We start from the raw sequence: 15,947 nt of genomic DNA, 5'->3' as shown, positions 1-15,947 counted from the left end.
TTCCTTCGGTCAGATCCTTTTAGATTCATCCCCGCAGAAGTACACAGCCACAGCAAAAACACACGTACAAGAACTGATTGTGATGGATTCATGGCAAACGATATAGCGCTGTACGTACATCGCCATCTCCTTAACTACTTGTCTTCAGTAAATGGAAAGGATCTAACCTATAGAAAATCATATCGTCCAGCAAGAATGGCACACGATAGGATTACCTGCCATAGCTTGCGACCGGTAAGATGACACTGGATTAAGAGAAAGAGATTGAAGAAGAATTATGATGTTTACAGCCAGCAACACGGTCACCATGATGAGCCGACCACGGTGACAGGAAGCTGCTGACAATAAAAACGAGACACACGAGTACACTCGGCGGTCACCAGGTAAGTCGCCCCATTCAGACCTAATGTGCTGGTGGACATTATCTCCTCACCGGGCTACCACACCCGTGAGTGTCCTCTCAAGACAAAGCACGGCAAACGTAACGGAAGCTACCGAAAGCCTTCGGACATTAAATGTACGTAAAGTGTATCTCCATCTTCAAGCCCGACCACCACATTTTGTGGAGCACATTGTGGATGGGATTTCGAGCGCATCAAGAAGCGCTCTTCTGTTGGGCCCTTCCTTTCACACTTCACTTGTTTGGCTTCAAATTAATCCTTAATCCTCATCTCGTAGGATAGGAATGTAATTCTGGCAAAACGATATGATGGTCTTTGGGGTGTAAGTGACCGGAACAGAACGGTCCGAAATTGGGAACAGTATTTATGCCCGTTTGAGCAAACTTCAGCTACGCCACCAGAAGCGGAGTTAGAGTGAATTCGCTGAAAATACTTCACATTTTCCTGCTTCCTTGCTTATAGTCACGGGGAAGAACCCGAAAACAATCAAATCGGCTACATTCTCTGTATTCTCATCCCATGGGAACATGGTGGATAAAACTTCCTACGAGAAGTTTGTTTTCAGAAAGGCACGCGTACCGAGACATAGTCAACTCTGCACACTGGTAGACTGGTAGAATAAAATTCAATCAAACTTAATTCCATCACACCATTTAATCCACCTTTGATCAAGTTTACCTTTCCACCTAATCCACCTGCCTGGGTTGGTTTGAGCTGAGCACTGAATAAAGCTGGGCTGTGTACATTTTAAGGATGACGCAACTGAAGTGTCGTTTGGCTGTATAGATGTAAAGTATACGCCACTAACACAGACACTAAAATTCCTCCAAAGCAAGAATAGTCTTATCCAGGAAAAAAACTAAATTTTCCTCAGGGCTATGGTTCTCAACAAATCCCCAAACACATCCTTAAATGCGATCGTTTCACGAAGGTACTTGGCCAAAATGCGACACACAAATTGTTTGATTGATAATCGTAACAGCAAATATCACAGATAGCATCAGAACCTTCCACGTACTATGACCAAGTCCAAGGAAGCATAGAAGGACATGTAACACTAAATACACCGGATACCATTTGCTAACAATAGTGACACCCTTCCGGCAATACTTGTGGATTAAACATATCCTGTCAAACCACAATAGGTATGGCCATTTTACCAGTCAGAGATGGCATGTTGGATTTTGTTCCTTACTCTAAATGACAAAAAAAATCCTGCTCCATTTCCCGTGTGGCAAAAAAAATTAGAACGTGAGAAAAAAAGACAAATATTAAGCATAACCGCCTACAGCGAATGTATGCTACAGTGTTGTTTCGTACGCATCCCTATCTGGACGAACCCATTTGCACCTGATCCTTTAAGCTGTTGGATAAGGCAGGATTTTGCATTGTAACTGAGCCGTGCCACCAAAAGAAAGCTGCCTGTAAATTAGGATTTATTTACGTCATGTTATACAGAAGGCACATGCAACAAAAAAAACTACACAGAGAAATAATCTCTGCAGTGCGATTCGAACCATAAAATGGTTTGCACTGAAGAATCCACATGAAATTGAAGACAAGAATTTTGGGCGATGGATATTGTTTTCTATCTCTGTGAAAGTTGTTTAAGTTAAAATGTTACACAATATGTGAATACATATTAAACACTCATTGGTTTTCTAATCGATAAATTCTAGCAATTCCTCAACTTAAAGCTTTTGATCAATCCTGACACCTGCTACTTCACTTTAACTGTCGCCCTACTTTTCGAAACATTTCACCTACACCTTTTCGAAGGAAGAAACATAAAATCAAAGCCCCAAAGCACACACACACCTCCTCAAAATTATTTCTCAGAAGTTTTGTAATTTTCTAATGCATGCCTCTATTCCCAGAACTCACGCTTTATAGCGAGGCGCGTTACCCTTAAAAGTTGATAGATCTATACCATCTGAAACGAAGCAAACGACATCACAGTTTAACCATTTTACTGCAAACACACACACACACACAAACACCTGCACCTAAAATATAAACCTCCCGAGAGGCGTTCGATAGAGCGCTTGTCGGGTGCGTAAACAAGCGTATCGTCCATAGGCAAACATACGAATTAAATTTTCTATCACAAATAAACGGCGCTCAGTTTTGAAGGGAACAGATTTCATTTCATTCCGTACTGCTACTGCCCCATAAATGGTTCTTTTTTACATTTTACAAACAACAACACAATAAGAAATACGAAACAGAGGTGAAAAGAAAACAAACAAACAAAAAAAACATCTTTGAAAGAACCTACGGAAGTCATCCGTTTTGAAACGAGCCTTTATCTCGCTGCTTGCTATCTATGACCATGGAATACACTGCCGCCCGGGAAAAGGTATAGGCCCAACTCTAGATTTTTTGTTGTCCTTGCTGCCCCCTTCCCACCAAAAAGCTTCCCAGAAACGGTACAAGAAAATGCAAATAAGATGGGCGGAATGGGAGTTGGTAAACATAAATTTACGAATACCCAACTCCTTTACACCGGTTATCACCAGTTACCAAACGCGCATCCCCTTTTGTTTGTGATCAATCCGAACGCATTCAGTTTCGTTCCTTGTGCGGAAAACGGAACCGGTATATGCGTGCCCAAAGCAACAGCCAAAAACAACAACCACACACATGGGTTCGGTACTACAGTTTAAGAAGAAAAAAATACTGGCAAGACAGAAAACTGTAAACTTGGTCGTGGTTCCTACGGGTTTGATTCGATTTAACGACCAAAAATGAAAGACAAGATCAAATATAATCAACGCAAAAGCATCATCAACCCGACTTGGTTTTCTGGCTGGATCTGCCATTCCTTCCAAAGCCCCAAAAAAGGAAGAGAAGGGAAAAAATCCCTAGAACCACAGTACAGTTTGCCATGTTATAGGCTCCTTGCAAAACCGCACACGGTCGGAGTGAATATGCGTGAACGGAAATAAAACACAACCTCGATGGCAAGTAATGTTGCTCGAGATCTGTGGAACTGTGGCTTCCTGGAAAACGCATCGTTGTGTTTGAAACAGGCTAGAATAAACCACCACCACTGGATGAAGGAATTGAAAGTAACCCGGAGCAAGTAACTCGCTCACAGTTTTATCGACGTGTGAATACCGTGACCAAAGTTTACGACACATCCAGTCGTAGAAAGAATAAAAAGCATCCAGGAAGCTTCCTGGATCCATAAAAACGATACTGCACAACATACACTAACACACTGGAATGTACCTTTGCCATCCTGTTTATACGGTTCTCGGTAGTAAGGCGAATCGACGAGCTTAGTGCAAGAGAGCTAGGCCCGTAAGCCTTTGCTAGAGCGTTTCCCAATGATTACAGGCTTCATGGCGTCCCGAAATGGATTTCGAGTGGAAAATTCCTGTTCGTGAAAATCCCCCTTTTCATCCCATTTTTCCCTTTCACAATGACGAATGAGCTTACCTGGAGAATGTAAAGTACCGCTCCGAAAATTCTGATCCGCTTATCGAACCGCATCCCAAGATATTCGTAACAACTGGTGACCTCCAATTTGTAGTAGATCGGGTAGAACACCTTCACCGCAATCGGTACAACCAGTACCATCGAGATGACTGGTGAAGTAGAGGGAAAACCATAGGAAAGTGGGTAAATTAAAACTATTCAAACCCAAGTTAGCAATGCTTACCAATTAGCGAGAACTGCGTGCCATTGAAGAACATCTCCGACGGGTTGCCGAGCAGCTCGATAGCCGTAATGAAGCTGGTGGTAAGGCTAAGCGTCACCGGAAACAAGCTCATGCCCGAACCAAGCAGGAAGTCATTGCTAGAGTCCGCTTCGCAACCGTTCACATCCGTTGTGCCCTTCGGCTCAAACCAACCATAAAACACGCCTTGTTTCGGGGAAGAAAGAAATTGGAGAGTTATGGAGGGTGAAACTTTGCAACTTCCTTCTACGACATCTTACCGATGCCTATTGAGATGACCAGCATGGAACCGACAACCAAGTAATCGTAGACAGTGAACGATGGTTTCGAGTCACCCGACGGTTCGTTTCCTTCACTATCGCTCCTTAACTCCACATCGTCCTCCGCGACGCCACCAAGCCTGGTCGAAGCCGACTCAACTGCACCGAGTGCGACAAAGCACACCACCAACACCACAAAACACCACCACTGAACAGTTGCAGTGGACATTTTGTGCGCCATTTCCTACTGGAATAACTCCGTATTCCGTGATGCTCTTTTGTTGTCACACGCGCTAAGGATTTCCGGTCAATAGGCACACTATGGCGAGTAGACGCTTTCGATCTTATTCACACTTGTAAGAATTTTCTATACACACACACACGCACACAGACAGACACCAAGTTGGAAGCTTTTGTACGATGACCCGTTTCCGGTGAAGAGATGGTGAAGAACTTAATTTTGCTGTTCGTACCGTAATGGCGGTCTGGTAGCTTCGGGGTCTTTTGCGTTTTTGGGCGAGTGATTTACATCTCCACGTAGACGTACACAGCCTGAAGATGAAAGTGTGTGTTTTATTCTTGTTTGTTTTTTTCCTGTGGAAAAGAGAAATTTAAATTAAATGTTAAAACACCCGTCGTTATAATGGATGAAGCTTCTCGCGTGAAAAAAGTGTGTAAAAGCTACCTTTAAAGAAAGGCACGCTTCCGATGGGATGATTCTCGCAGCGTTAGAACAGTACGGAACTGTGCTATCACGATGCGTCCCTGGCTGTCCCTTTGGTATAACATTCACTTTCGAAACAAAAATGCACGAGCAGGAGTAAATTTCCCCACAAAATTCTGCCACACAAAAGTCGTCAACACCAAAACTAATTGTTGAACTCAGTAACTTCACCTCCAGTGAGACACATATGATCTACGTTTGAAAGAAAACTTCCTACTAACAGCGGTCGATCGCTCACGGCAACGTTTATACGGTGTTGCACTATCAAGATCTTCACAAGATTTGTCCCGGAGTACTCGACCCTGCCAAGGAGAAACCTTTGGTTGTTACTGCACTTCTATGCTCATCTATCATAGCATGACAACACGCGCCCCAACAACAACCCAGGGCTATGTTACTACGTGTGTGACGTGCATTTAATTTTTATCTATTCCGTACCATTGCCTCTCATCGTTTCCCTTTGTAATAATACCGATAATAGTGCAGATCGATTGAGTTAGAAGAAGATCCATCCAGTTCAATCTTCAGAAATGCAGTGTGCTCTTATGCCCATCCAATCAACATACGCGCAAAGATTCCGAACCCGCATACTGAGCTTTTGGTATTGGTTCGATAAAGGCACAAGCACGGCACGGTGATTGGTGATTGACTTATCACAGTAAAGGCAAGATACAAAACAAAAACCAGCATACACTAGTAGCGACGAAATGTATTCTATTATATGGAATCTTTTTAGGGGTAATTTATTAGGGGTATGAAATCTTTCAATCACCTCTACTTATTTCTTTTCTATCGATTTTCTATTTATTTTCAAGATTTCCAACATTTTAATCTGCAATTGTTCTATGTTTGATAACAAGCAATAATTATTCTTGTTTCAGTAAATTACGCTTATTGGAAAATTTTGCAACTTTTTTATTTTATTTTTCTTTTTATCTTATCTTATCTTTTTTATTTAACGGTGCACAGTGTGGACAAACAAATTTGAGTTATGCTTTATAAGGCCTTTACAGATACTTTATTTAATTTACAGATTACAATTTACTCTGGGGCAGCCCGGTGGTGCATGTGAAAAACGGCGCCCGTCCACACGGCAGGACCGGGTTCAAATCCCATTCGGACCGTCTCCCCGTAGCATGGACTGACTTTCCGGCTACGTGGTAAAAATAAATCTTTATACGGCCAGGCTGTTCTACAAGAGCAAAAACAAAATTACAATTTACTTTGTTTACAGAAAATTTATTTAATTTATTTTCCATTTTGTACAATTCGTAATGTTTGTGATGAAAATTTTAATTCATGCGAATTTCAGTAGCGAATCAATTTTTTTAATTTAAGATAAATTACTGAATAGCAATATTCACTGTAGAAATAAAAACTTTAACATTTTTTCTCTCCCTAAAAGAAAATAAAGAAGAACTCAAAGACCATAAAATAAAGAAAAACTCAAAGACTATATTACTATTTGAATATTCGTAATACAAAGAATTTAGGTCTGTTTTTCAGCAGGAAAAAAACAGATAAAAAATAATAGAACAAATCTAGAATAATCAATATGAATGTTTTTCTTAACCGTTTTGAGGAACAAGCCTAATTAATCAACTTAAAACAACGAGTCCAACTGACTCGAAAGGCGTAAATGTAATAAAGTATAAAATCTTTACTGTTATGAAAAAAAATATGAACAGAGGCCACAACTTGCTCGATTTAGTTATCAAATAAGACAAGTTTAAGATTATTTAAAAAAAAACTACAAAAAAGCTCAAAAGAACCATCTAGATAACGATTAGTGCAAAACAACAATCAAACCTTGCGATTGAAGAAACATATTCGAAACATAAAGCCACACTGATAGCCACCACTAATAGGTAACACAAACAGCATTGAGCTAGGTTGTTGCACTAAACGTGACTATCTTATATATTGTTCCTCCAATTGTTTGTCGAACCGAACGGAACAGAATGTTCATTTGGGAACCATTCATATTTCAGGAAGTATTCATCGCACCATCAAGAAAACAACAAACAAACATTTGATCTTCATATGAATCACCACTACATACTTGTTGTTAGTGAAGGGAGAGAGAAAAAAAAATATGAAAACGATAAGAGCTTCTTCCCCTTAATGTGCTTCACCTAGTTTCGAACATCTTCGAAATGGTTTTGTGCAAAAATGAAACGACAAAAAAACTGATAACGCCATCCCCTGCACGACCCGCATCAAGCTAAACGAATCGACACAAATTAATCAAGATGTTATCATCTCGTGTGAGTGTATGCTTGAGGAGAAGAAGTCGAGAGTGGAAGATAGAGAGCCTACACACCGGAAACATAATTGATAGACATACACGGGACATGATTAGATTGATATGGTTGATAATTTTCTTTCTACCCTTCGACTACCCACCACTAATTGCTACAATGACTGGATGGATTTTCCCCGCGAAATGAATGGAAATGTTTCTTTTTTTTCTTTCTTTCTTCTCGATCACACAAATGTTTCATAATTACCTCAACGAAATTGGCGCTTCCGGTGCGGCACTTCACGATACTTGAGAAACGTTCTAAACTGCAGCAGTACGATCAATCCAAAGCTTCCCGTTCTGTATTGCATTCGCGAATTCACTTGCCTCGAGCCACACACTAGCACTACTGTCCGAGGGGGGGTTTTTTAATGCGAATATTAATGCACTCCGTCAGTGCCTGGAATTGGGGCTACTTTTCATTAAAACACTGTTTTAAAAACACACATCCACTGTTAATACTAAACGCCATTAAACACTGTCCATAGAGGATGGAAACGTTATGCTCTCTCTCTCTCTGTGTATGACTACACCGCACGACAGTAAATTGAAAACTCAATCAAACGCAACCGAACCGACCACCATTTATTAGAAAAATGCTTTCGCATTGAGACCCCCTCTCCACCATCCCGTCCACGTCCCACCCTACCGTTCCTTCGGGTCACCTTCGAAGGAGGGGTAAGGAAACTTCCGATCGATATCGGTCGAACTCTACACGAGCGCACGATCGGGATATTTGTTTGTCACAAAACATGATCTCTATCTGCTATCGGTAGTATTTTTTTTTCAAGAAGAATCATACATACATCCCCTCTTGCTTGCCGAACAAAAAAAAAACATGATCTTTGTTGTTTTGGCTGCATGTGGCTAGGTGTGGGTCTGGGTCAGAGTGGAACAATCTTTAAAAAAAAACCACCGAAAACAGCACACGTGTGCTACTCTATTAGCACCGAACACATGTCAAAAATTTTCCATCACAGCGCGCTTCTGCACAGTGTTTGCACCCTTAAGGGCTTTTTCATCAAGGCCCAAACACACTCCCTTGGGTGTACCCGGTACCGGGCGGATCAACTGAGCCAAAAGAGGATGGAACTAGTTCAAACTTAAAGCCGGCGGACATAACCAGCTGGAACGGGGGCAATATGCAAGCGGGTGCGATCGAAAACAACCATTGCACATGAATGCCAACGGTACTCACTGGGTCGACTGACTCAGCTCCATTACGAGGTGGTGGTGGGGGGGTTGGAGGGTTGGAAGATGTGTCCGTTGGTTCTAGAGATGCTCGAGATATCTAGCCGATAGAAAACACAGAACTGCAAATAAACATTGTAATAAAAGCACTGACCTTGATGAGAAAGTCATCGAAGTAGGCAATGTGAAGAAACTGTCACCGCAAAAAAACAGAAAACTCAACAACCGAACCGCGTTATTAGGGTTGCGTTAATTAACCTTTAGAACCTAAACTCCTTAACGTCTCACAGATGTGACCGTTGTTTTTTTTGCTTTGTTGCTGTCATTGTACAGAGAACAAAGCACTACGGCAAGTCATCTCCAACGAACATCAAACGATCCACCAAGCGCACCAAGTACAACAGTAAGTTAATAGGGTTGACATTAATTAATTGTCTTAATCCGGAGTGTATCACACACACATACGCGAGTGCTGGCACACCACCAAAGCGAGTTTATTAACGCGTTTTTATTAATCTCGCTAGAATCTTATCATTCCCGTAATAGGATTACACGGAGGCAGACACATCACTTACTAAGAGCTTTTTTTTGCCTTCAAACACATCACATCACTATTGGGGAAAACTTTTTCATTTGTTCTGACGCTTTCTGTTCCGGCATGCCGGCGTTGACACTGTAAGAGAAATTGAACTTGTACTTGTGAATTTTCTACACGATTCTACAAACAATTTGGATGCTGTTTTGATACACCAAGCGTCTGTCACAGCGTACGCAATAAAAAACGCACGTGCTACTTCGATCGAATTAGTTTGTTGCATGCGAAGGTGTGAAGTGTGCAATTATTTGACAGCAAATGAATTAAATTTTTGGATGGTTCGTTATCACGGTGGGACCAAATTTTAATTTCCTCCCCAAAAAGTGACCGGGTTGATAGCGTTTTGTTTGGTGCTTGTTAGAAATCTTCTCCTCAAGTATCTTCGTCTAGTTCGGGAAGAGTTATCGAAGGGTCGAGATGCTTTTTTTACTTTTCAAGTGCCTTATGACTTCCAGTGAGGTGACGAAAATATTCAAGTAGCAGCTACTTCTAGCGCAACAATACAAAATCCGTGCCATTTTTCCCTTATCTGCTTACCCTCGGTTGTTGCGCTACCTCAGTTATCTTTAAATAACTAACGAGATTTTATTGCACTAATTAAAATCTATCGTGTCAAGTGTCTCGGAACCTCACCTCGTGTTTTAACTGCTGTTTTAGCTGAGCTTTTTTTTGAGATGGGGTCGGAATGTACGACACGATCGTCAATCATCTGTTTCGTATCACAATGGCTCGGTTCGGGAAGCAAAAATGGAAAAGCGACATTCTCTTTCCTAGCCATAAATGGACGTTTTGAAAATAGTTAAACTTTGGTCGTAAATTTTCATAAACATTTCACGCTTGTGCACTTTCCGTTGTTCCTCACCCGATGAGGGACACAACAAAATGGCTAATGGATATAAATGGGGACGTACTTTTACCTACCGGACGAATATCTTTTGTCGGAATACAACATAAAATCACATTTGAACGACAAATCGGGTAACCTTTGGCGAGTTTTGGTTAGCACTTCATCAAATCACACCAGGCAGGACCGGAAGTTGTGTTTCTTTTGAAAAACAAATTTTCTAAATGGATGTAAACATCACCAGAAACAAACAATCTTACAAACAGCAATCCATCATCCAATATACTTTGTTTACGAAGTTTCTTAAATTAAAAAGACCTTCCCGCTTGGAAACATTCCTAACCGGTTAATCAAACACGCATTGAACAACTGTTTGCTACTGACATCTAGAAATTCTCTCACAAATTCACCACTTTTTCTTTACACTGCGCAGAGTATGCGGCTTAAGCAAACTAGAACACCTTTCAGCACGGTAGATAAGTCACTTATGAGCAGCAGAATCATATCCGCTCAAGAACTTTATTAGCAAAAACGGTCGGACAGCACAAGGCTCCCACCCCAAAAGCATCAACCCCATCGACTGGAACACAGTTCGCAACACTCGACCGGAACTGGAGTGGCATTTTTAGTGAGATAACGTGTCACTCTCTCGCTCACCAACAACAAAAACAACAACAACAAAAGATACACACACACATGCATACATATTTTCGATTAACGTTAACCAAGGTACAGCTGAAAAACCGCATCAAACCGATTCAAACTACCAGGTGTACGAAGGTGCAGTGGACGAGACGTGAACAACCAACCGGGTGTCACGGGCATTTCGCTTGCACTGCGACGTTGCACGAACGATATGGTCGGTTTGGTAAAGATGGAACCAGTTCAAACTGAGCCAACGATACCGCTGACCTGTGCGTACGACGGTGAGCGGTGCGTGTCGCATTCAGAAACTACCGATCGCGAGCACGATCACGTTGACTCACGAGCTTTCGTCATTATGTTGTTTGCGGTGAAGAAGAGGAATATTAAACACTGCTTTTTTTTTGAAGATGGAATGAAACGATCAGTGATATTGAATCGCTATTAAGATCATGTTTACATTCATATAACGCAGCTGATCGTAAGGTATTTAAAAGCTCTTCTGGTTTGGTCTTATAACCGTCTAAAACCCACTTCTAAGATCATCAAATAAAGCCTAGTTTTTAAAATCATTTTATAGACGTACACGAATTTTTTTATTTATTTTATTTTATTTATGATTAATTATTACGGCATTTAGCCGTATTGTTAGCCTCAAAATGCTGACTTGTTCAATAATCACAAGGCATTTCCTCATCGTACAAGATACAATAGTAGATAAATAGGGTTTTTATGGTTCGGGAAATGACTTAATATGTCACTTCAATCTTCTTCAACAAGAAGTACAAGTTGTCCAGCGGTCGGAATTTATGGTATCAAGTGAATGCATCTCTGCGATACGATTTCAGATGCCGAAGATATTAAATCTCATCCCTTTGAATTTTTTAAGTCTTCAAGGAAACCCTGGAAATATCCCAGGAAATGTGTTTCATACTTTGCTTCATGATTTTTACAACAAATTTCTTCCACAGAAAGTAACCAAAACACTAATTTAAATAATTAACCATTAAGTGAAAATTAACATAAAACCATATCACAAATTGATTAACTCAGATAACTTGACGAAAATTAGCTTAGGATTGATTAAACATCAAAAGAGGAGTAGAAAAGAGGAGTTGTGAACTTAAAAGAATAGAACGATCGTGCTGGAGAGTACGTAGTTGGGTGTATAAATAAATTAAAGAATGCAGAACAGAATTGTTTATTTATCACAACAGAATTCCACCAAAAAGACAGGATTTATTACTGTTTTTACATTTAGTATAAATATTAAAATTTAGTTATACACTTCTGAACTCCAATAGGCAATATTATACTTATCACACAACTAGAGTTGTATCAATATATCAGTAAACCTTGTGGCGATCATTCCTGTTGATACATAAAATTCAATAATAATATTACTTCTTTCACTATAATTTGCTTCATCCAAATATGTGGGTGTGTGATGACCTTATCACCGTACCACAAAAACAGCATGTTCACCATTAAAAATGACTTCAAATAAAGCAAATGCTGGGTAACATCATAATTATCAGGTAACATCTCTCCACCAAAAAAAAGCTGTCCCCACTTCCAATTACACTACAGTCCACTGAGAGCATCCATACATTGCATTCACAAAATTCATGCTAATGCAATATTTCTACGCAACACCACCACCACCACGTGGCACATAATTACCAATCGAACGTGCTACTAAATGGACCGTACCAAAGTACATCCCAAATCGTGCCAATCGTGGTAAACAGTCATGCTAAAATTCACCATTTGCAGAATGAAATTTGTCACAAATAGTTAACAGTTCGCACTGATTAGCGTGACATTCGAAACGACAACACCACTCCTAGGTACTATGACCCCTCGGGGGAGAGAGGCACGTGGGAGGGAAACATTCGCACCCAAAAACGATATCTAATTGCCGAATGGACGACCGGCACAGCTGACAGAATGTGTTGCCCGATAACCAGCTCCCAATACCAGCCAGACAAATTAGTAAGCTTAACAATCGATGGTTCAGCGGATGGTCCGGAGTACGAATGTCCGTATGGGAACCAACACGCATCACACACACACACACACACACACACACACACACACACACACACACACACACACACACACTATTAGCTCATCCTGTTGATGTGCCACATTCCATCTTTGGGAAAATGAGTTTTAAGAGCTGATTTTAACATTGCGCGGGGTAATTGATTTGATGGTGAACCCCGTTTGTGTTCGCAAAATACTGTCCGTTCGTTTCGCTAATTAAATTGTCATTTGCCAACTGGAAAATGGTCAAAAAATGTGGGTATTTTTTTGTTGTTGCAAAAACTGTTTAACGATGATCGGTTTTGATCGTCCAAAATACCGTACGCAAGTTGTCGTACGGGTGACGAAGTAGCGCGATCGCGCGCCATGCATTGTGTCAAGCGTCAACAACCTATTTTTGGTGCTTTTGCTTTGACTAACTATTCGCTACGCAATGCAAAACCGCTCCAAACCTGATCCAGTCAGTGTTCGGTGCATTCTCACCGGTTCTTCACCGTTTCCGGTTTCTTATGCACGGTACAGGGTCAAGGACGCGGTGTGCGAGCCAACGACCACAACATCAATGTCTCGCAGCAAGATTACACAGCGGACTCACCGGAACCGATTAAGACCTGAGGGGTTTGTGATTATTTTCTACCCATTTCCTAAACCACAAAAACCACCCCTTTTTCTCTGCTATTATCCGTCACGTTTTTCGGACTCACCTTGGGGAACGTCATTTCAATGGGAATGGGAATGCAAACAAACAAACAGTGAGCGTCGGGGATTTGCTTTCGTTGCGTTTTGCGGGATGAATGATTGAAGTTACGTTTGACGATCGAATTAGCGTACGATCGAGAATGAGCTGTGGTGTGTACGATAGACATGAAAGAAATCATTATGGGAAAACGAATTTTGTGAGACGTTCATTGAGGAACATAAGCTGGAAACTTCACAACGAGTATCGTAAGTGGCTTGTGGTGAATGAGTGATTTATTGTCTCTGGCTGTGTCGTCAATTAGGGATAGAAATTATTTACTTTGAAATAAAAATACCCATTTGTCTTTGTGAATTGCAATCGAACTATTCCGGCAATTTGCTGGCTTATTCGGTGTCATGATGAACACATGATCAGTCTGTGTAATGAGTTTATCGTATAGCTAAAGCAGTTGGTCTTCTTCATTGCCATTTCATGCATCTTCTTCTTCTTTCTTAGCCTGCTCATGATAGAACACGTCGGGAATATATGGCCTGGTAGCCAATCCGTTTCCAATAAAATCAGTCCAGGGCTGCAGTCCTCCATCCACGGCTGCACCAGCCGATCTCCGACAGGTTCGACTCCACCTGATCTAGCCACTGAGCTCGCTGTGCTCCTACGCGCCTCGTGCCGAACAGATCGCTAACGAGCACCTTCCTGGTGGGGCATGAGTGTCATCACTTGCCCCAGCAATCGTATCCTTCCTGACAAACGTCAGGATATCTGTACCGCTCAGCTCAGCTCGTGGTTCTTTGTCCTTCTCCACACGCCGTGCTCGTACACACCGCCAAAGATAGTCCTTAGCACCCGACGTTCGAAAATAGCGAGTGCATTGGCATTCTCCGTTCAGTACTCGTACCCGTATAGGACTGCCAGACGTATCAGTGTGCGATATATCGTGCGTTTTGTGTGTTGCTGGAGCCTTCTGGATCGCAGGAGTTGGTGGAGCGTAGTAGGCACGATTTCCCTGAACAATGCTCCTTCGGATTTCGCTTCTCATGTTGTTGTCCGAAAATACGATCGTACCAAGGTAGCAGAACTCCTCTACCACCTCGAGATCGTCGCCGTCAACTGATACTCTGCTTCCGAGTCGGGCTCTATCACGGTCAGAGCCTCCGGCAAGCAGGTACTTTGTCTTCGACAATTATTTCGAAAAAATAATTAAAAATAAAAAAAAATCTATAAATTTGAAAATTTCCTAAGGCTAAAGCCTTAGATTTTTTGACCAATTTAGCAAAAATTTTAAATGTGATATATTTTAATGCGAATTTGTTGCAATAAGTTTCTTTTCACTCAAATAATGCTTTAAATAAATAAAGACTAAAAATTAATAAAAAAATAAAAACATTTCTATAAATTTGAAAATCTCCTAAGGCTATAGCTTTAGTTTTTTTTGGGTAATTTAGTAAAATTTAATAAATTGATGTATTTTAATGCAAATTTGTTGAAATAAGTTTCAAAACGTCAAAACGGTACCAACGTCAATTTGGGTTTCATCCAGCTTGATCGCGTGATCGTTCTTGTCTGCTCAAGACCAATACTACAAATTCAAGAATAATATTACCTTTATAGTGATAGATTTTGAGTTTTTACTTACCATTTACCAACGGAATGCATTTTTTATGTGCTTTTATAATGTAAATCGTTTCACTATCATCTTTAAAAGTTTATCACATGAATTCGAGTTCTCCAAGGATCATAATATCAGGATAATGTCTAACAGAAAATGTTTATTTCACTTTCACACTGGCTAATGATGAAATTCTTCTCAGAAATATATAATTAATAGGTATAATCATCCATCCAAACACCTACAGGCAAATGAAACATTTCACCCAACATAAACAACGGTGTATTATTTTTTTATAATTGTTTTCCACCCCCGCAGCTTTTCTAACCTGATGATTTGAAATATTATCTATCACAACACACACAATTATCTCTAACTATCCTCTTCACAGTGCCACAAAACATCATCTGCCCTATTCCGCCTTTTTTGTTTTTTTTGGTTGGCAAAACGCAAACGCATGACGGTATTATTAAACATCAGCCATCAGCAAGCAACATTCCTGTGGCAGTGGCGCACATTAATGCATCACGAATGGGCAACCGAATGTTTGTGGAGCAACTATTTCCGTTGGGTAAATAGTTGGGGAAAATCGGCCCGGAACGGAGCGGTTATGCAGGGATGTGCACATACCTTGCCATCTTCATTCCATTCCGTGTGCCGTTCAAAACCTATGTTCAAGTGTTTTATTTATACTTCTAATTATGATAAATTGCCGCATTAGTCCTCAGCAGTGTTGGTAGTTGTAGTAGTAGTAGTAGCGGGGGTATGCTTTCTGCATACCAGCAATCCCATTGCCAATCTGTGGTTTTAAAGCAAAAAGCTAACAACACATCACATCATCCATACGGGAAATCGAACGAGAAATGGTGCCACCGTTGCACGGTTTGCTTAAACAGGAGCGAGGTTTTTTCCTCGTTGTTCCGTATATATGTATTGAATCGATGCGCT

General features: G+C 40.8%; 1 protein-coding gene across 13 annotated transcripts in view; it reads right to left on the bottom strand.

Annotated features, from left to right (window-relative positions):
- LOC125768586 (sodium-coupled monocarboxylate transporter 1) overlaps positions 1-11,066 on the bottom strand; it is a 43,899-nt gene extending 32,833 nt beyond the window's left edge. The window contains exons 1-6 of one of the 13 annotated variants that reach the window (XM_049436458.1): positions 10,080-11,066; positions 9,139-9,236; positions 7,581-7,784; positions 4,347-4,940; positions 4,069-4,272; positions 3,846-3,994 (exon numbers count right to left, since the gene is read on the bottom strand). In XM_049436458.1, coding sequence (XP_049292415.1) covers positions 3,846-3,994; positions 4,069-4,272; positions 4,347-4,587 — 594 coding nt within the window. In that variant the 5' untranslated portion in view covers positions 4,588-4,940; positions 7,581-7,784; positions 9,139-9,236; positions 10,080-11,066. Of the gene's footprint in view, positions 1-3,845; positions 3,995-4,068; positions 4,273-4,346; positions 4,941-5,031; positions 6,200-7,580; positions 7,851-9,138; positions 9,237-9,791 lie in introns of those variants that run through there. The other 12 variants (XM_049436468.1, XM_049436456.1, XM_049436460.1 and 9 more) reach the window with 12 other exon arrangements.
- Between the last annotated feature and the right edge of the window lie 4,881 nt (positions 11,067-15,947).

Source organism: Anopheles funestus, chromosome 3RL (genome assembly GCF_943734845.2).
Source record: "Anopheles funestus chromosome 3RL, idAnoFuneDA-416_04, whole genome shotgun sequence".
NCBI classification, from domain to species: domain Eukaryota; kingdom Metazoa; phylum Arthropoda; class Insecta; order Diptera; family Culicidae; genus Anopheles; species Anopheles funestus.
This window is presented reverse-complemented; position numbering and strand designations above follow the sequence as displayed.